Source organism: Corylus avellana, chromosome 9 (assembly GCF_965113065.1).
Source record: "Corylus avellana chromosome 9, dhCorAvel1.hap1.2, whole genome shotgun sequence".
In the NCBI taxonomy this organism is placed as follows: domain Eukaryota; kingdom Viridiplantae; phylum Streptophyta; class Magnoliopsida; order Fagales; family Betulaceae; genus Corylus; species Corylus avellana.
The window spans coordinates 20446325-20466606 of record NC_142498.1 but is presented as its reverse complement, the minus strand read 5'-3'; the positions used below and the strand labels follow the sequence as shown (position 1 = coordinate 20466606).

The following is a 20282-nucleotide window of genomic DNA, read 5'->3' as shown; positions in this document are numbered from 1 at the left end:
AAGGGGATTTTCAAGAAAAAAAACAAAAAAAAAAGGTGTAGGATGGAGAAGCATGGGGCAATATGGTCAAAAGCGGGTGAAATTTTGAGGTTGAAAGTTCAAACTTGATGGTCAACAGGTCAAATTGTGCACAGTATCTAGGACAACCCGGTTGCCAAACTGACCCGAAAAGAAGAGCAGAGCAATGTTACACAGCTCCTATTCTCGCTCCTACTTTCACGCTTCTCAATATGACTTTTAAAATTACCATTAGATTTGAGATGAATCATTATTGAATTTTGATAAAATGACTGATTTTGTGTGTAGTATTACTCTAAAAAGAAAATGATGAATCATAAGTGATCTTGTAAATAATATAAAATGAATACATCAAACAAGACTTTCAAAATGCATTCTAATTGAATGATTAATTTAGCACAAGTAATTTTCATAATTAATCACCGGAGTTCATAATTCAATCTCAAAAGCACCCTAGAAAGGAAATTACATACAAAATGAGGGAAGAAAACCTCCTTCACAAAACATTCAGATCAATCTTCAGTATACACTCAACCTCGCCAAGAAATCCTATGAATCAAGCGTAACTGCAGGATAGTCCTGATAGCCTGTGATCCCTGTTATCCTTATCCTTGTATTTGGCTGCATAATTCAGTAGCAATTGAATCGTCATAAACACAATTAACAAACGGAAAAATGAGTTTAAATTGAAATACTAATATTTAATGGAAGTAAATAGCTAAATTATATATAGATGAGTCATATGAGTTAGATTATTGCTCTGTGTCTGTGGATTGTAGCTAGGATGGAAATACCAAAATGGATAACCACCTAGGAGCAGAAGTTGTAGGTTCAATTCTGTCATTAAACCCATAAAAAGAAAAAGAAAAAGAAGAAAACCAGTTAAGCTTTAGAAGTCATAAATGCGGTAGCAACAGCACTGAGCAGCTGCATATTACCGCGCGAGAGATGTTGTAAATCACCCTCATTGCTTAGCCAAAGAAGCAAATCCAGATAGACTGGACAATTTCTTTGGCAAGACAGCTCTGACTTTAGAAAGAAACAATAGAGCATGTTTATTTTTTGGTCAAACGCTTGCGCGAGATAAAAGGATAATAGATTGGGAGAGAGCGAAGTCTCTAATGGCAAGTGCGTAATGCATACGTGATGCAGTAACTTTTCTTTTGTCCTTGTTTTAGTACCAAAAACTTAAAAAGCAAGACTAGTTACTTTATGCATTCACCAGAATTACATCAATTCATGCAATAAACCCTTTATAGTCTAGTTTACCATCAATGATACAAATAAACTTTGTAACATACTTGTCGATGACCAATCTTCCTCCTATAGTTTTTCTTCTTCTTATACTTGAAGACAATTACTTTGCTATCTTTACCCTGCATTAAACATGGAGAAGTGACAGATAGAGGGAAGTGGATGAAATTAATCAGAAGGCCAACTGTTGGAGAAAAAGTATTCCATCGTAAGGGAGGTATAAGAAAGAAGATATATCAGGAGGCAATGAACTACCTGCTCTTCAACTACAGCATGTACGGCAGCATCAGTCACCACTGGTTTTCCGATGTAGGTACTTGTTCTGGTTCCAACGAGCAACACCTTGTTCAGGATGATCTGCAAAAGAATCAAAGTCAAACAACTTAGGCAAAAAGCAAGAATCATAAGAGTACCATATTAACACTCCTGAAATTAACATAGATAAAAATGTGTGACACATGAAGTAAACTGATATATGTTTAAGATTCAGCAGCAGGAGTCGCCACATTGAAATGCTGACCATAACTATCATAATCCCCAAGCAACTTATAACCACTTCATATAGGTGCTGCAGAAGTCATACAATGAGCATCCATGCATTCATAAAAATAAAAGCATTTCTAAATAATAAGAATCTATAATTCTCAAAAGAATTTGATGTCAATAACGGGAGAAAGTTCTTGAGTATCTCATAAAAAGAGAATGTTTTTTTATTAATTTTCGTAGTCACAAGTAGAAACCGTAAATTCATCCAATTTTAGATTCACATACTGTTGATTAGGGATGTAAACCATATGATTGTTTGATGTTAGAGCATCTACATCATTGAGATGGTGTTGGCAATGTAATAAATCAACGGTGGATTGCAACAATAACTGAGATTTACCCTATTCTGGATAAGAAAGGAGTTTTTGATATTTCAAGGAAAGACCAGCTAACAAGAATCACCAAATGCTTCTAAAAGAAGTAAAATGAGAGATTTCAAACGGAGCAACCAAAAGACGAGACGAGGATAATAATTTATATTGAGAAGTGCAACAAACATGATAAGATTTCAAGCAATCAACAATACGATCAAGAATAAACAGGAATAAAACATACCTTATCGTTGACATCAGCACCTTTAAGCCTCTGAGTATAAATAAACCGACCAGGAAAAACGATGTATTGGCGTGATCCTACCTAAACAAGGCCACATTACATCAACCACAATCAAAGCATAATCATAACATTTAACAACGTTAAATCACTCTAAAGACATGAATAATAATCAATATATCATCGGTAATCCCAAATTTACATTAAAAAAAAAGAAAAAAACTATGAAAAAACAATGGGATTAAAATTTACTTTGAGATCACATATAAGCTCTAAAAATTATCATCGGAAGAACATAATATAACACTTAAAAAAATGTAATTCAGTAAAAAAAAAAAAATCATATGGGTAACTGGGTAAGCACAAAATCAACACCAAAAAAACCAAAAATAAAAAATAAAAATAAAATCAAAACTATCATATGGGTCACCTCAAAATCACTCGAAAAAAGCATAGAGCTTTTGCGGTTTGGTTTATCCATTACTCACCATGACGACAGCGAACACTTCCTCACGCTTGGAGACTTCTTCTGCGGAGGTTTCAACGATTTCCACAGCTTCAGGCTCCGGCGGGTCGGCCACGGAATCGAGCACAGCTGCTCCTGATTCAGAGGACTTGGGGAGAAGACGATATGTGGGAGAAGAAGAAGAGAAAGAGAGTTTGGGGGAAGAGAGGGAGAGAAAGCTGAGATTGGTATTGTTAGAGAAAGAGAGTGTTGGCGATGAGCATTGCTTTGGACAGATTCTGCAATGGGCTGCGAGAGATGAGCAAAAGGAAAGGGTCATTGAGGCCATTGTTCGAACACTTCTCTCTCTCACAGAGCTCACAGCTCTGCCCTTTTGGTCTCTCCCTCTTACAAACTAGGCCTATCCTATCCGTTTCCTTTTCAATGACTAATATGCCCTTCATTTTTTACTTTTTTCGACTCTACCACAACACTCAACAGTAGAGACTGTAGAGTTGATTACTCACAAAAAAATAAAAAAATAAAAATCCAACTCGCACTCAACCGCCCTAACTATCATTTCTTAACAAAAATCTCCTTCTGTTAGGCCAACTTGTGAAATCAAACTAAATCTCAATCACATGTATAACACGTGTTTTAAAAACATAAAATGATAAAAATATCCTCAAATAAAAAATATATAAAATTAAATACTTTCAAACAAATTTAGCTTTTTTTTTCTTTTTTTTTTTTAAAAAAAAAAGAAAAGAAAAAAAGAAAGAATAGGGGTGGTCGTTGAACTATTGCCACCCCAGGCATGTTTTTACACTAAATTAAATTGGATGCCTATACTCTAAGAGGTGACCAGGTTTTTGAATAAAGTAGTTTGTATTTTATTATTACAAGCTCGCACATCTTTTGCTTTTTTATAAAAGGGTATACCAAATTTTTCGCATTCCTTATCGTTTTACGAGAAGCTTGGTAGACCATTTTGTAAAAAATAAGGATCAGCCGGTCCAAGCCAAAAGGATTTGATAGTACCATTGTTGATTAGAGGATGACATTAAAAGAAAGTTGAGATTTGATCAAGACCATTGTTGACAATCAAAAGACAAACTAATGTTTTAATAATGGCTCTTAGTTTTCACAGCCTTGAAGTTTCATACAACGCAACAGCAGCCCCCAATGGCTTCAAAATCCATGTTGGCACATACACTGAACATCTATTTCAATGAAGCTGCTGCGTGGACAAATGATCAGCAAACTGGAGACCTACCAGATCCCGGGTGCTTGCCGTGAAGAGAACCACCGTCCACCGTACAGACCTTTCAGCCGAGTAAGGCAAAGCCTAATATGTTTGTTTGTTGTCCATGTTACTTCTAGTTATGGGGTAGATCATCTTGCAACAGAAGCTTGCAGTACCCCCTGCTGTTCTGTGTACTCTTAGCCTCTTGGCTCTTTACTAAAACTCCTTTTCACCAAAACAGGTAAAAAAAAGAAGAAAAAAAAAAGAAGTTGCTGGGACTGTTGGTGAAAAGTGAACTTTTAAGACCATAATTACCTAAGAGAAAAATAAGCAACATCCCAGCACAAACAAAAATTAAGAATCATTAAAATCTTAAAATGTAACCATTCCTCCTATAATTGGTCAACTATACAGAAGATTGCATCTAGTTAGTATCTCTGTTTGTGTCTTTAACTCCAAAGGCATCAGCTAAATTGAAGTTCAAATTGCTTCTCATTGTTCTGCTCCTCCCAACTCCTCCATCGCCCTTCCTCATCATTGCTGCAAACTCCCCGTAATCGATACGTCCATCCTGAAAAGTGAGAAGATCAGTATTTTCTATTCTGATTTATTTGTTACCAATTAGGAATTATGAAAAAAAAATGGGACCCAAAACTTTATGATTCTGAAAGTATGCAAGCAGAGAGACTTACATTGTCTAGATCAATTTCTTTAATTATCTCGTCCAGTTGGACATCACCTAGACCAAACTCTTTGCAAGCCTGTTGAAGCTCATCAATGGTGATATAACCACTACTGTCTTTGTCAAAATAGGTGAAGGCTGCAATCAGATTCTCCTCTCTCTCCATCTTATTTACGTGCAAAGTAGCAGCTAGAAATTCACCATAGTCTATTGATCCACTGTTGTCTATATCAGCCTGCCGAACCAAATCATCTATGTTATAACAGAAAAAAATATACTCAATCAATTGGAAAATCCAAGTTTATGACAATTTACTTACCGCATCCATAAGGGACTTGATCTCAGATTCCATTAGTTCAGAGCCCACTCTTTTCAAACCCTCTTTAAGTTCCTCGAATGTTATTGTCCCACTATTGTCTGTGTCAATCATATTGAACAACTCTTTCAGACCACCGATTTCTTCCTCTGAAAGTCTTTCTGCTATGACCTGAAAACAAAATTTCCCAATGCACAAGAAATAAATGCTAAATTTCCTCATAAGCATAATGCCGTAACAACTTCCCTAAAAGCTCACAGTTGAAGAAGAGCATATTTTGAAATATCTAGTTCCGCTATACTTCATTTAGTTTGAAATAGTCTCAAATTATGATGTGGATCGAGAAGAACATGATTGTTAAATAGATAAATGGGGATATGGCCTTCGACAGAGACAAGTGGTGTAAAGAATCCATGTGGTTGACCCCAATTAATTGGGACTAAAGGCTTAGTTGAGCTGAGCTCAAGATGATCCTGAATTATAAACTTTGATATTTGTTTATTATGCCTTTTTTCCTTCAGGCTTTTTCTTGAAAGCAAATATTCTTCACTTTTCTAAAGTCAAGCCATTATCTCAGAGCATTAGAAATCCTAATGCAGGAAGATGCAATTTAATAATTCAATTTTGAGATACCTGGATTGATAAGTTCAATACCAGATCACTATGACAATATATTTATACACAGATATCTACTTGAAAATGAAAACAAGGAAATATGGTGAAGGGAAAAGAAATATACACGCAGAGCCATCTTTTTAAGTTTATTCATTGCTGAGAACTGTTTCAGCCGTGACAAAACAGCAGAATCCAGAGGCTTGTCTGGAGCAACTCTGTCATCCACAATCCAAGGGTGACCTGACAGACAAACAAACTTTGTTGTTATTGGTTACACATAAATAATAGCTTTAACAAAGCTAGGACATTGGTATACCCAACTTCTACAGTAGCACATGAAGCATAACAGGTATGAAACAACTCACATAGGACTTCATGGGCAGAAATTCTTTTTATTGGGTCCCTCTCAAGCATCTTTCTTATCAAATCTTTTGCACTTTCTGAAATATTAGGCCATGGTTCAGACTCAAAATCTAGTTTGCCTTGTAAAATCTGCCTAAAGATTCCTGGTTCAGTTTCTGTAAAGAATTGGCAAAAATAAGTACAGCTCAGGTACAAAATAGAATATAAATTTGATCAATACAGCTACAACTCCAAAGAAAACGAGATCTTAGCTCATGAAGATGACTACCAGCCCAAAAAGGAGGAACTCCACTTAATAAGATGTAAAGGATAACACCAGCACTCCATACATCTGCTTCATGTCCATAATGCTTTTTCAATACCTCAGGTGCAACATAATAGGGACTTCCAACTACATCACAGAAAGATTCTCCTGGAAGAAAAGTGAAATTAAGGAAAGCAACCAACAGTTGGCATCAACAAAGATTTAAAGACCGATGGAAAAGACTGGTAGCTGAGAAGGTTGAATGGCCCACCATCTGAAAAATCTCAAGAAACTTACAGGCATGAAAATTTAAAGCGGTGCATAGAAGGCTTAGAAGCACATAAAATTGAGGACTTGGGGCAGTGATATAACTTCTTGGTTTCGGCATCATAACGCTATTTGCCAGAACATTTCATGTCTGCCACATGCATGCAAGTCAATTGGAATTATCTCAACAGTCTACAAATGAAGAAGCAGTTTCTTGAGACAAGGGCTACATGGCATGGAAAGAGAGTCTCCTGGGCTGTTCTAACGAAGTGGAAGTCTGTCATAGAGTTAGTCCTCCTAGTCCAGTTGGTTTTTTATATTCTTTTAGGTTGCTTAGCTATCATTGGGTCTGTTAGTGTAGGTGGTTATTATGTTCCTATTTTATTGGCTCGTGTATGTAAGTTGTTCCTATTTTGTTACTTCTGAGCAATGTAGAAATTTATGTTGCTATGAAAACTTATCTCTTCCAAGTTTTTTCTCTCAAAGTTCCATTCTTGTAACAGCAAGATAGGGAAGAATACTGCAAACCCCTTTGAATATACCAATTTCAAGACTATAAAAGAAGGAAATGGAGAAAACCATAAAAAAAGAAAAAAAAAAAGAAAAAAAGGGAACTCCAAATCATGTGAAAATGGAATAGGGAATTATTGAAAGTGAAACCAAGAAACGAGAAGAATGGAATTTCTAAATGATGAATTTAACGGAATGGGAGAAAGCCCCATCAGCCAACCATGCTCGTGACAGAAAAAGAGACAAAAGAAAAATACTGAAATTTATTCCACAATCTCAAAACACCAATTTCCACTACAAGAGAAAAATGAAAACAAGGAATCCTATGGAACATGGTAACCAAACCTATTCCTGTAATCAACGAGACGACTGAATAATCTCCAATCAGCAGATTAATCCAACAGTTACCTTAAGGAAATTATCAATAGATATCAGAGAACAAGAACCAAATCCAAATTGAACAGCCTCCACTTTGAGAGAGAGAGAGAGAGAGAGAGAGAGAGAGAGATTAAATCCAAGGAAAAATCAACAAATTGGAAAGAAACCAGGGAGACCAAAATGACAACAGCAAAACTTCAAAAACCGGAAAAACACCAACCGATCAACCTGGTTCCCAATGGACAAAAGACAAAAAACTAAATCCAAGATTTCAGTTCATGAAACAGTTGATAAATATGTGAAAAATCAATAACTTGCAAAGTCAAAAGAATAAATCCAAGGAAATAGAATAATACGCATTAACCAGCCAAACTTCTAATCAGTCACAAATCCTAACTAATAAAAACCGACTTGTCAACGTCAAAAATCAATCACAACCAGGATCGATTTAATTTAAAAAGGCAACATTCATAAACAATGAAGAAAGAAAGAAGGCAAACTGAACAACGCACATTATCGTTAGACTTGCAATCAAGAATTGAACCCAAACAACCATTTACAATGAAAACTAAGAAAATGGAAGAAAACCCAGAAACCAACCTGGCTTGTAGAAGACAGACAAGCCGAAATCGATGGTCTTGAGCTTGGCATCGTCACCAGGACTATCAAACAAGAAATTCTCAGGCTTGAGATCCCTGTGCATGACCCCAAGAGAGTGACAAGCCTCCACCACCCCAACAATGGTCTTTATGAGCTTCGCGGCCTCTCTCTCACTGTAATGCCCTTTCTGCACAATCCTATCGAACAGCTCGCCCCCAGCGCACAACTCCATGACCAAGTGCACGAACACCGAGTCCTCATAGGTCCCTTCGATCCGCACCACATGTGGGTGCTCGGACAGGTGGTGCATGATCTGAATCTCCCTCCAAACGTCGTCGTAGTCCTCCTTGCACAGCAGCTTCCGCTTGGGTATTGACTTGCAGGCGTACTGGGCCCCCGTGGACTTATGGGTGCAGAGGTAAGTCGTCCCAAATTGGCCTTGCCCCAGCTTCTTCCCAATAAGATAATGGTCTCTCAGCCTTTGGGTCTGATACGGCAACACTGTTGTCGCCGGCTTTGTCGCCGCCGTTGATTGCGACGCCGCGCTCTGCTTCTTCATTGCCAAGAATACTCTTCCGATTTGGATCTCTTTCTTTCCCCTTTGTGAAACTGTTCCTCTATCTCTCTCTTTCCTTTTTCAATTCTGAAGCAGAAATCAAAGAAAAACTCCTCTTGTTTGTACCTTTTCTCCCGCTGCCTTGCCGCTCTCCCAATCAACGTACTACTTTTCTTTTTCTTATCTGAGTCCCGCTGAATTCTTATTGTTATTGTTATTTATTTTTTACTTTTGGTCAAATTTGTTGTTGATGGGAGTGGGCGTTTCATTTGGGGCGAGCTGCATTTATTGGCTGGAATTTTGGAATGAAAGGTCACGCAGGGGCACTGAGGACGTGTCCCGTAAGATATTGCATGTTTTGAGAGAACGATAGAGTGGGCCCCCACTGCCACTATCTTCTTTCCTTTTTTTTTTTTTTTGTTAATATTTATTTATTTTCTCGGTGATAAACATAAAATATTTTCCTAAACAGTTGTGAATATTATTATTATGTACAATTTTTCTTCAATTGGTACATAGATCATTCAATAGAGTTGTTGGAATAACAGTTTGAAAAGTCAGTGCTCACTTACTCTGCTTGCAATAAGTTTTTTGTGACATAAAATATTTTGAGAATTTTTTATTGTTGTATGCAAAATAACAAACAACTCCTTATACAGAAAATTCTTATTTATTATCTTTACATACCATATAAAATTCTTAAAATAATTTTATATTATATTAAGTTTTTTTGCAAATGGGTGTAATCCGTAGAGTGGGTAACTAGAATTAAGATCTATAAAAAATATTCAATTAGTTATAATAAAAGGATATTTTTATCATTTTGAGAGAAGATTCCTCTTCATTTCATTTTAAATCTATTTAATTATTTTAAGAGAACATTTTTATAAAAAAAAAATTGATAAAATTGCTCACTTAAAAACAACAAAACTATCGGATTGAAACAGAGAGCATCGGGGTCCATATTTTTGTGAGTAGTACAAATAGTGCATGAATGAGTTCGGTGATGTGACGTGGATTGACGTTTTCAAAGAATTAAAGGTGCGTTTACCTACTATATGGTTTCCCAACGGTCTCCTAAATAATACAAATCCTTCTCTGCTTCGTCAGAAAACTAGGGAAAGCAACACTAATAAGTAAGATAGATCTTTGTTAGTCGATCACATTTCTTAAAAAATAAAAAGATAAACAATATAATTGCTCAGTTATAAAATGAGTTAAGGTTTTGAATTTTGTGTTACTTTTTTTTGACATGTCGACATAAGAGGGGAAGAGGGATTCGAACTAGTGACCTTCACTTCATTAAGCGTAGTCCTAACTGATTGAGCTACCTCTTAGAGACAATTTTGTGTTACTTTAATATCATGTAAAAACTTTTTACAACCCACAAGGCTATAATATATTAAGACAAATACGTAAATTGCATAGTGTTTATTATTATTATTTTTTTCTTCATAGATAAATGAAACCCACTTCAGCATGGGATAATCCCCTGAACTCAGTACTCCTCACCTAACATTGTATTTATATAAGTAAAGGAGATTCTTCTGGTTTTGAAAACCACGGGCGTGATCGTGGTATTATTCCTTTACCGTACATAAACTGGTCCATCTGAATTGGTACCTTTTGATGTTTGTGTTGTCTCGTTTAACTCCTCAATCTCTATGAAATCTAGGAGGCAAAGCCTGCAAATGTTACTGCTCCAAAGGGGATGGTAAATCAATCACACATGCAGATGCAGAAAAAATGTCATTATTTTAAGGGAGCAGGTTGAAAACCAGCAACACAAAAAACCAGAGTTATATCAAAACCATCTAAACACCATCATGTGTTGCTGGTTTTCAACTCTGGTCTTTGTGTTCATAAGTGCCCTAGAAGCTGTCACCGATTCTATGCTGTTACTTCGAATATTTTATAGACAGCAATCTCCAACTTGAACTTTTCTTTCTTACATAAGCATCAGCAGCCTCTTTATACTTGTCAAAATTAGAGATGGACAATTTGAAATTGAGTTGATGCATACAAATAAAACTATATAAGTTAATTTTAATATAATCTATTTAATTAAACGAATCAAACTCCTCACTCTAACCAACTAATCTCATGTTAGGTTTACAGATTGTGTCAAATTATCAATAAATATTGTGTTGAATTTAGATCATGTTGAAATATGAGTATAAGATTATATATGTGAACTTTAACTTAACTAATTTAATTAATGGATCAAACTTTTCAACCCTAATCCACTAACTTTATGTAAGCTTGTCATGGTTTTGAAGGCTATAAGACAACCAATTGCTTTAGGGTTGATTCAGATAATGAAACAACTTTATGCAGTCATTTCCGATCCAGCATTTAAAAGGTCATCCAATATATAGTATCCTCAAATTTAAATTATATACTAAATTTTTAAGATTTTCAGAAGGAAGACATTCCAACAGACTGTAGCTCCAGTATCTATGAAAACGCTAAAACAATATGGTTTATATCTAAGACAACTATATATTAAGGAAAGAATTTCTCAAGTAATTCCGAGTTAATTAACTGTACCATAAAGCATTTTTGGAGATGTTATCAAGGGGGTGTTTGGCAAATGGGATGGCCCCCCATCCCCATTACCAAACAAAGCCCAAAGCATAAATCAAAACGATGCATTTAGCATTCCAGGCGGTGGAAAAGAAATGAGTATTTACAATGATGGTAGCAACTGAAGCGAGAATCAAATATCTAACACAAAATCCTCCAGGTGATTTCAACCTAGTCAGAAATCTAATATATGATTATAGTTTGTTGCAAAATACCTAGGACAATAAACTGTTGCGAATGCCAGCAGTTTTGAAGCCAACTATACAGAATATTTCACCTAGTCCCCTGTTATAGGGGCACATGAAAACAATTACCTTAAGTGGGCAGTACTTCGAGTTACTCTTCTCAGATCAGAAACAGGCCTGGCAGCTTGAGAGGAACCAGATTGAACTACATTAGCATCACCGGTTTTGTTGGTTTCAAGTCTCTTTCTTTTAGGTCCCACAGGTGGCTGGCTCTGAGTGGGTACATCTGCCTCTTCCTCTTCCTCTTCCTCTATAAGTTCTGCTTTGGGTACTGCATAATGCCATTGAGTCCCACAACCTGGACAATTTCTTCCACCCTAAAAGCCAATCAAGTCAGCAAATTTATGAAGCAAAGGAAACGCTGTTGACCCTAAATATGAAAAGAGTCAAGCTTATACCTTTTTTTGGGAAAATAATTTCTTTAGGCAGTATTTATGAATCCGGACTGTACAAGAATCATTCTGGCACACCTCTGCCTGTCAAAAATATACCCAACAAAGTACGAGATTTAATAGCAGCAGCAGCAGCAAAAAAAACAAAAACAAAAAATGCTCCACTAGTTTTGCTCGAACTGGAAAATTTTCCATCTCGGTTACCCAAGGTTATGGTTGAATAATATATTAGAGTTTACTTTGAAACCACACAAGTAATAAAACAAGAAAAAAAAAAAGGCATGAACAAGCAAAGCTGATTCTTATTAATTTATGAATTGATGCATCCTACATGGATTAATTAAACGTTAAAACAAATAAAAGAGCTACTTGCGGAGATATAACAAACATCAAACATTAGCCAGTATCTACTGATATGGCAAAGCAAATATCAATTACAACCTTCACTCCAGCTTCGTTGCACACTTGACATGAAGGAATATCATTATTACGGAAATAACTGCGCAGGTCAAGAAAGGATCTGACACCAAGTCCAATGTTACCATCAGGGGTGTGGGTAAGCCACTGATCCAGCACAAGTTCATCAAGAGCTTTTTGCTTCTGAGATATTGAGAAATTCTTGAGTGCCGGGGGGACATGAGTTGGGCCGTCTTGTGATTGTGATCCTACGTCAGTTAAAACCTGAAGACAGACCATATCAAGTGTTGAGCGCAACAGAGAGCTTTTACAGAATAATAATACACTCATTTGCCTAAGAGAAAGTGGTGCATAAGTCAAGGGAGTTCCTAAAGGAAATTCTAGTTCGTTCGTCAGTCCTAATCGAACTTTTCTTGAATAAAGCAGAAACATTCAGTTATTATTTCTGGAAACATCCATTCTTAGGAAATCTTAATCAATAAGCATGTTTCTGACATAGATCAGATACAATTAAGCCCCAACTGGATGTGTCAGTTTACCCACAGAAAATGTCCCTTGTAACAAGTAATAAGATGCATGTTCAAAATAAAAAGGTGCATTCAGAAGAGTGCTAAACTATATTATGCTAAGGTCAGATAGAATTAAGCCCCAGGAATATGTGTCAACTAATTAGCTGCAGCCAATCTAATCTGGACAAAGTAATAAGATGAATGTTCAAAAAGAAAAATGCATTAAGAGTAGTAGTACAAAATATACTGCTATAAAAGACGACTAAAACCAAGTTTCAGTAAAATAACCGGAAATGATGTAGTTTTCATTTTTTTTTTCTTCTTTGTTAGCTGGAGCTTCAACATGGTGTAAAGCTCATTCTATTTTATTGATTCATTTTGATTACTTTGTGTTGAATCTCATTATTGTTAGGCCTATTTATTTCTATTTGTACTTCAACTTTCTGAGTAGGGTACTATCCACGTTACTCCAGTGTTAATCACTGTTTCTATGAACAATAATATTTTCTCAACAGGGCAGTATTGAGTATATAAGTTAGGGTAAATTACCATGACGTAGCCTAAGGTTTTGCAAAATGACATACTTTGAAAATCATACACAGCTTCTTGTCACCGTGATCTACTAAGCTGTGTTAGATATGAATTTAGTTTCATACTTTTGATCGATCTAATACAACACGTGGAGACCACGTCTCTCTAGTATTTTATTTCTTAGTAAATCAAAAACTTATTTCGAAGGTGAAAATACCCTCTTCTTCCTCATCATCTCCATTGGCCCCATAACACAACCACCGCCTCTGCCACCACCAAACCTAATCACCTTTCCAACTCTCAACGCTCTTTCTCTCTCTATCTCTCACCCTATATTCCTCTCTCTATTAAAAGCAGTTCTTTAAGGTTGTAACTAATTCACATATTGACTTCTATTTCAGCAAGAAATATTTTTCTCTCTTTCCTGGCTGTCTAGTCTGGAAGGCCAGCTATTTGGCTATGAATTTGATCTCTATCACTCTCTTCTTGTGTTTATAACATTGAGCATAACTCTTCTGTGGCCTTCTCCAAGGCTAATTTGTTTCACATAAAAAATGTCACTCGGAGAAGACAAGTCACATGGATTTGGATTTGGATTTGGATTTGTATCACCCAAATTGCTAACCTGTATTCATATTATAAAACTTTTTTTTTTATTAATATATTTATACATAAAACATTAGTGCTACACAAAGTCACTTGTTTCCTCATTAAAAAACAAATACTCTTAAGCAAAATTTGAACCTGATTCTCCAATCGCAGATTAAGAGCATCAATGTCAGAAATGCTACCTTGGGCTGTGGCATCTTGCATAATTGCTTCTATCTGATATTTGACATCAAAAGAACACATCATCAAATGAGACGGATGAAGTTACCTTAATTTCATACTATTAGACATCAAACATCTATTGGCATAGACATAATTTCTTTTATATATGCTTCTTTCTCCTTATTCACCTAATAATAAACTAAGGATAATGCACTGTCAAGGGAATGTTATGGAATTCTCCTTGATTAATATTTCCCAACTATTCCACTAGCAGCAAAGCACATCACAATGATAATAAAAATTTATATTTTCTGACGAGTAATGCTCATAATAAACACAAAAGAAGAATATAGGAAACAGGATGCCCAAAATTGTAAGAATCAATAAAACTAGTGCGAAAGGCAAAGAGACAACAGAAAAATATACCAAAATGTGTTTTGGCCATTAATTTGCCGCTTCGCCTGCTTCGTTAAGATATGACAAAATCAAAGCCAATCTCCACCAATTGGTCGGCAAACTCTTTTAAATTGTAAAATTATTTATGTTAAATAATCCCAGTGTTGCTTCTTGTGAAAATAAATAACTATAAATCACCAGATTTACAAATTGCTAGTATAAGTATTACAACAGTTACATGTGGACATCATAGTTGCCATTATAAGGAATTACATCTGAAAACAATAAAACTGTAGTAATTTATATCATAAAAATTCTTACAGATACCTTTAAGGGGTTATCCTTATGCCTGTACAGAGTCCTCTATGCTTGTTTCTATGTTGAGACATGAAGTATAGGCATTTTAGATAGGACAACTATATCTTGTTTTAGAAAGAAGGATGATGAAAAAGTAAGTAGCCACCTGCTTCGCAATCATATACACAGCCTCCTATAAGATGAAAACTCTAACAAAAAAGATGTGTAAATTAATAAATTACTTTGATTGTTTTACTGTGTTTGCCCTAAAATGTCTAAACACTATGTGGATGGGTGTGCAGAGCCAAGAATGGCTCAATTGGTTCACTCCAAGTCCCCAATGATCTATGTTGGTGGATCAATCAGACAATGAACAGGAGAACCAACTTCAACAAGAAGTTGTTGCATGGCTCGAAATTTCAAGGACAATTGTTGAAAATTGAAAAATAATGAAATGTACATTACCAAAATAAAAATTTTAGTAAAATAAAAATGTAAAAATTATAGACATATTGTAATCCAACAGAAGCCTGAAACACTGAACTCAAAATTACAAACCAAGTAGCTTAAGTATTCAAAATGAAACTGCTTCTTATTGATAATTTGTGATAGGATCATGCCGCTAGACAACCAAAATAGAGATGGCTGAGATATATGACCTAAAAATTGTTCAATTCAGCTGTCAATATTCAGATCACCCTCCTGTCACGTCTAGCCTTGTAAATTTGTGACTGTAGTAACCCGAAATGCCATCCAAATATATCAGGTAATAGAAGATTAATCATATTGAAACTTCTTAGTTGCTACATGTCTAAGTTAATTCAGACAATTGTTGAATAAATTTCAAATGCAGTATAATTTCGAAACCCAATTTCTTCCTCGCATCACCCCAAATTCCAACCCACTTCTTATGAATGTCATAAGCCAAGCTATGGTTACCATCTGAACCATAATTGTCATATTAGGTTAAAGTTCTACCATACCCATAAAAAATTCTAGCAGAATTTTGCTACATTAAGAAATATTTTCAAGCATGATCGAAAACAACCAGCTTTCAATCAACCAAGCACATTGATCAGTGACAAGGGCATTTCAAGATATAGAATTTTTTCAGACAACATAAATTTTAACCAGACTTACAATTGCCTTGTAGAAAGCAATCTGCGGAACCGAATATCTCGTTCCTAGCTTGGACTGTTCATCAGAAACATTATTAATGACCCCATAGTAAACTCGGCCATCATATTGGTTCCTGAAGCCTCGTAACTCACACTGAACATAAGAAAGTGCCTTGTTTATCTTAAGGAGATATTCATCGAATAGCTTTTTATGAGTACCTGTACCAAATAAAATGCCTAAAATCAAGTATCAACCAGTTGCCGCTAATGGCTATAAATAAAAGTACTCTTTTATACATAAATAACAAGCATTAACACTAGCTAGTATAATCCAATAGTTTTCATGCTAATGGGTATACAAAAAAATGTACTCGCTTTAGTTGCGTTATTATGTTCAATTGGAATATTCCTTTTTTTCTTTTTTTCTTTTTTTTCTTTTTTTCATAAAGGAAGAGAGAAATATAATAAATCAAAATCGTTGATTTTCGTTGTTCAATTCTGACAGGTTCTCGGAAAACCAAAAAAGAATTGAAATTGAAAAAAAAAAAAAAAAAAAGCGAAACCTGGGTTTTTCCCGGTGAGGCCGGCGAAGGTGGAGTGGAACTCGTCGTCCCTGAGAGGGCCGCGTGATAACAGAGCTTGAATTAGGGTATGGTGCGTCCAGGTGAGCTGCTCCGGCATCTTCAGTGGCTATTCAGAAAACCCTAGCGTTTAGTTGAGTCGCCTACAATTGACCCTTTGATGGCGGGAAATATTATTGGTGATATCCTTTGGTATGGCGGGAGATATTGAAGAGCGCATTTTTTTTTCTTTTTGTAATCAATATCATCCATCATCTATGTTTATTTTTATTTTCATTATTATGTGATTACGCTATAAGATTGGATAAAGTTTTACTTAACCATCCTAAGGCCCAATAGTGGCCCTAGGGGATGGTTTGGCCTTGGGGGTGGCCGAACCACCTCCAAGAGCCATAGAGGTGGCTTCGGCAACTCCAAATTGGCCGGTCTGGGGTGGCCGAAACCACCCTCAAGTCAAACAGTGGCCCTTGGGGGTGGCTCGGCCACCCCAAAGGCTATATATATATATATTATTTTTTTTAGAAAACTTTAAATAATATTATTTTTTATTAGTGTGACACGTAACATCATTGTAATCGTTGAATCTCTTTAAAGAGATCCTGACTATGAACTTGATACTCTCCAATCCATTTTAGACAAAAAAGGATCTCATTCCAGAAAGGTAGAGAAATCGAGAATAAAAGCATTAAATGTGGAATTGTGGCATATAGATAAGCATAGGAATAGAGATAGAGTGGGAATAATTGTTTATAAAAAAAATGTTCCTAAAGAATAAGCCATTGAAAGAATTTTGCGAATAAAACTTGCTTTGAGAGAAGAGAACGAAGATTTTTATTGGAGGAAGATAATGAGGATTATTTTCAAAAAAGATTTTGGTTTCCACAATGAATGATTTTCCAAAAATAAGTAAAACTGCAAAACATGGTCTTGAATTAGGTTCTGAGATGGCCCCTTGGTACACTTAGGATTAAGGAACACAACCATATATTATGTACCATGAAGTAAGTAGTACATTAGACGAAATTTAAATGTAGCTTTGATCCACATGCTAAACCTTATTTAGGTAAAAGGTCCTACGCCACATAGCACATAGGACATGGGACAAACTGGTTTATACATGAGAAAGCTGTTTGAAAGATAATATAGTATAGGTGCAGGAGCTTCACGTCCTTCACTGCAGCCCCCCAGGTCCTGAATGCAGCTGCAATGTACGGCTTGGGACAACCTGAAGAACACCTGGTTGTTCTGTCAAGGAAAAAAAAAAAAGTTATTAAATAATTATGGAGAGCATAAACATTTCTTCGTATAGCTGTGTTTGATGAGCACCACGATAAAATGTAATATATAACCCATAAGATTCAGAAAAGACCTGAAATAACACGAGCCAGAGAGATGCACTTATGTAAGAGTATAACAGAATGCCAGACTAAAAAGAACACAATTACTTCATAAAATATACCTTAAAAGATTATCAACATGGGATTGCTGGTTGGTGTCCAGAACAAAACTAAATTCTATAATCAACGCACTGTCGAAAATTTCAAAAATACAAAATAATTATTTTGATCAGAATAGGATTTGAGAGCACAACTTTGTTGGGTATAAAAGTAGGGTACTATGGTCACTAAAATAGAGTACATAACGAAATTTTTAGAAATGAAAATTTCAATTACTTTTATATATAATGCAGTTCCACAGATACAGAGTACCATGAAAACACAGTGATTTCATTTGTGAGTAAATGAAACTACAGGTGCAGAGCAACAAACTGGCAACTACCCAAGCCAAGTAAACTATGATACTACCTGAGATGCTTTAACACCGTCAATGACAAGTAAACTATTTAACCATCAGGCATGTATGGTTTCATCAGATGAAAAATGTGAAGTACCAAATTCTAAAAGAATGTTGCATTACGACCAACTAATAAACCCGGGCATGTATCTCACCACACTTAACTTTTAGACCAAAATTCTGGCATTTTTTCCCCTCTTTTTGGTCCACTAAGAATATTTATTCTTTCAAAAAAAAGAAGAAAAAAAGAGCATATGAGTCATTAATGCTTTGGACACACAATAAGAAAAGGGAGATGAGGGAGCAAAAATAATGATGGACATCCATACCATAGACAAAAGATAATACCACTACAAAGGCATCCCACCCCCCACAGGGCATGGTGCCCAGGTTTGCAAATAACACCAAAACTATAACCAATAAACAAAGACAAGCCTCACTAGCAAGCCCAACCAATCGACCAATCGACCTAAAACAATTGATACTTCTACTATGTCAGATCCTAATAAAGTATCATTAAATGATGAGCAACCAAATATAAGACAATGTATTAGCTGTGGAGCTCAAGTCCTACAATAACGACGTGAGACAGCAACAACAAAGCATGGGAGATAGAGACCACGGATGGCAGGCCAAAACTAAAAGGGCTCAAGTACTGTAAACCCCAAATCAGTTACTATCATTTGCCCCATAAGAAATGATAAAGATCTAATCAGATTCCATTCCAGATGGACACTGCAAGATATTTAAACCATCTAGGCGAAACACAAGTACACGACACAAGGATGAGAGACCAATAAAAGCAAGCCATTGTGTGGACTAATTCACTCTAGCTACTTACAACACCTTTCCACACAGGCTAATATTTTTGAACACAATCAGCCTTCAGCAGCAAAAAGTCTCAAATACAACCCCGCAAAACCATTTTAAATAGCAGAACCCCAATCTTTTGCATTCTTATGCTCGATAAACAACCGAAAGCACGTAAAAATAGAACCATCAGCAACAATGACAAGTCATTGTGCACAACCCTGCTATAGCACAATACCGAACGCGAAGTTTACCATTTGGTTGCAAGGGAAATTAAATAGTAGTATTCGTTCATTTTCATTTTGATGACCGAAATGGACCACAATCAAATAGAGCCCTAGGAAAGCATGAAAAAAGTTACCCAAATGCAACCATAGAAATTAATTACTAACAAATACGAAAAGGGGCATACTTGAAATCTCGGAAACCTGGGCAGGGGTGAGCCTAGCGGAGAACCCACTAGCGGCGGTCTTGTAGCTATACACCAGAGCCTCCCTCGCAGCCTCGTCACTATCCATACCAAAATACAACAAAAATCAACATGCATGGCAATAGAATTGGATATCATTTCCATTTCTAGTAGTTTCCACAGAGAGAGAGAGAGAGAGGAGGAGAGTAGGACCTGCCGAGGACGGCGGAAAGGGTGCGGATGTGGTAGGCCTCGGGTTCCTCGTTCTGGGGCCTCTCGGTGTACACGATCTGTACCGTCGCCGATTGCGACGAAGACGAATCCAGGGGCTTGGCAGTCGGAGCAGAGTCGGCCATTGCGAGCGATATCAACAGCAGAAATGAAAAGATTATTGTCGTCTGCAGAGCCATGTGTATGTATATTTACGATGATTAAGGATTAAGTTTGCAGGGGCACTGGCCCTTGAGGTCTCCGCTTTTTGATTCGCAATGCCTGCACCGCCTTAACGTTTTGGAAAATCCTTTTCCAAGAAAAAGTGGCCCTTCCCTAACTTAGCTCTAATCTTTTTTAATTTTTAATTTTTATTTTTAGAGACTTAATTTAATTTATTTTTCTAAATAAAAATAAGTGGCTATAAGGATTAGGGTTAAATCTATAATTCGCTATGTTGTTGCTACCTTTTTTTTTTTTTTTTAACATGTCCGCAGAAAAGAAGGGAATTCGAACTAGTATTGCTCGCTTTTACGTTTGTCAAAATGCTTGAATTTTAAGAAGTGATAATAGCAGTTTGTTTCTTTTTTTTTTCAATAAATTTTTTTTGGTCATTCCATTCAT

At 36.0% G+C, this 20282-nt stretch overlaps 4 protein-coding genes across 4 annotated transcripts; all 4 read right to left on the bottom strand.

The window, feature by feature from the left end:
• Positions 1-377: 377 nt before the first annotated feature.
• On the bottom strand, positions 378-3233 carry RPL21C (Ribosomal protein L21). The gene is made up of 5 exons (XM_059604700.2): positions 2859-3233; positions 2374-2454; positions 1528-1629; positions 1320-1394; positions 378-639 (listed from the first exon to the last, which is right to left on the bottom strand). Exons 1-5 carry the CDS (start codon positions 3162-3164, stop codon positions 568-570), a joined length of 636 nt encoding a protein of 211 aa, XP_059460683.2. The 5' UTR covers positions 3165-3233; the 3' UTR covers positions 378-567.
• A 783-nt stretch (positions 3234-4016) lies between these two features.
• Positions 4017-8895, bottom strand: CDPK2 (calcium-dependent protein kinase 2). The gene is made up of 7 exons (XM_059604400.2): positions 8037-8895; positions 6306-6449; positions 6040-6192; positions 5799-5914; positions 5063-5230; positions 4754-4978; positions 4017-4632 (listed from the first exon to the last, which is right to left on the bottom strand). Exons 1-7 carry the CDS (start codon positions 8593-8595, stop codon positions 4486-4488), a joined length of 1512 nt encoding a protein of 503 aa, XP_059460383.1. The 5' UTR covers positions 8596-8895; the 3' UTR covers positions 4017-4485.
• Positions 8896-11231: 2336 nt separating this feature from the next.
• Positions 11232-16656, bottom strand: EMB1379 (embryo defective 1379). The gene is made up of 6 exons (XM_088510483.1): positions 16418-16656; positions 15877-16073; positions 14017-14097; positions 12257-12496; positions 11822-11899; positions 11232-11740 (listed from the first exon to the last, which is right to left on the bottom strand). Exons 1-6 carry the CDS (start codon positions 16533-16535, stop codon positions 11489-11491), a joined length of 966 nt encoding a protein of 321 aa, XP_088366609.1. The 5' UTR covers positions 16536-16656; the 3' UTR covers positions 11232-11488.
• A 746-nt stretch (positions 16657-17402) lies between these two features.
• LOC132189922 (Proteinase inhibitor, propeptide) lies at positions 17403-19974 on the bottom strand. Its single transcript, XM_059604764.2, has 3 exons — positions 19662-19974; positions 19452-19549; positions 17403-17680 (listed from the first exon to the last, which is right to left on the bottom strand). Exons 1-3 carry the CDS (start codon positions 19856-19858, stop codon positions 17607-17609), a joined length of 369 nt encoding a protein of 122 aa, XP_059460747.1. The 5' UTR covers positions 19859-19974; the 3' UTR covers positions 17403-17606.
• Positions 19975-20282: the final 308 nt, after the last annotated feature.

What these genes read in the sequence shown, in the direction of transcription:
- RPL21C (XM_059604700.2), bottom strand. Translation starts at nt 3,164, where the DNA reads ATGGCCTCAATGACCCTTTCCTTTTGCTCATCTCTCGCAGCCCATTGC. An exon ending in ATGCTGTAGTTGAAGAGCAG is followed by an intron (nt 1,395 to 1,527) that starts GTAGTTCATTGC and finishes TGTTTAATGCAG; the next exon opens with GGTAAAGATAGCAAAGTAAT. An exon ending in GGAAGATTGGTCATCGACAA is followed by an intron (nt 640 to 1,319) that starts GTATGTTACAAA and finishes TGAATTATGCAG; the next exon opens with CCAAATACAAGGATAAGGAT.
- EMB1379 (XM_088510483.1), bottom strand. Translation starts at nt 16,535, where the DNA reads ATGCCGGAGCAGCTCACCTGGACGCACCATACCCTAATTCAAGCTCTG. An exon ending in CCTCACCGGGAAAAACCCAG is followed by an intron (nt 16,074 to 16,417) that starts GTTTCGCTTTTT and finishes TATTTGGTACAG; the next exon opens with GTACTCATAAAAAGCTATTC. An exon ending in AATTATTTTCCCAAAAAAAG is followed by an intron (nt 11,741 to 11,821) that starts GTATAAGCTTGA and finishes ATTGGCTTTTAG; the next exon opens with GGTGGAAGAAATTGTCCAGG.
- CDPK2 (XM_059604400.2), bottom strand. Translation starts at nt 8,595, where the DNA reads ATGAAGAAGCAGAGCGCGGCGTCGCAATCAACGGCGGCGACAAAGCCG. An exon ending in GTCTGTCTTCTACAAGCCAG is followed by an intron (nt 6,450 to 8,036) that starts GTTGGTTTCTGG and finishes CTTTTCTTCCAG; the next exon opens with GAGAATCTTTCTGTGATGTA. An exon ending in AAGAAATTGATCTAGACAAT is followed by an intron (nt 4,633 to 4,753) that starts GTAAGTCTCTCT and finishes CTCACTTTTCAG; the next exon opens with GATGGACGTATCGATTACGG.
- LOC132189922 (XM_059604764.2), bottom strand. Translation starts at nt 19,858, where the DNA reads ATGGCTCTGCAGACGACAATAATCTTTTCATTTCTGCTGTTGATATCG. An exon ending in CTTTCCGCCGTCCTCGGCAG is followed by an intron (nt 19,550 to 19,661) that starts GTCCTACTCTCC and finishes TGGTATGGATAG; the next exon opens with TGACGAGGCTGCGAGGGAGG. An exon ending in CCAGGTTTCCGAGATTTCAA is followed by an intron (nt 17,681 to 19,451) that starts GTATGCCCCTTT and finishes TTTCCTTGACAG; the next exon opens with AACAACCAGGTGTTCTTCAG.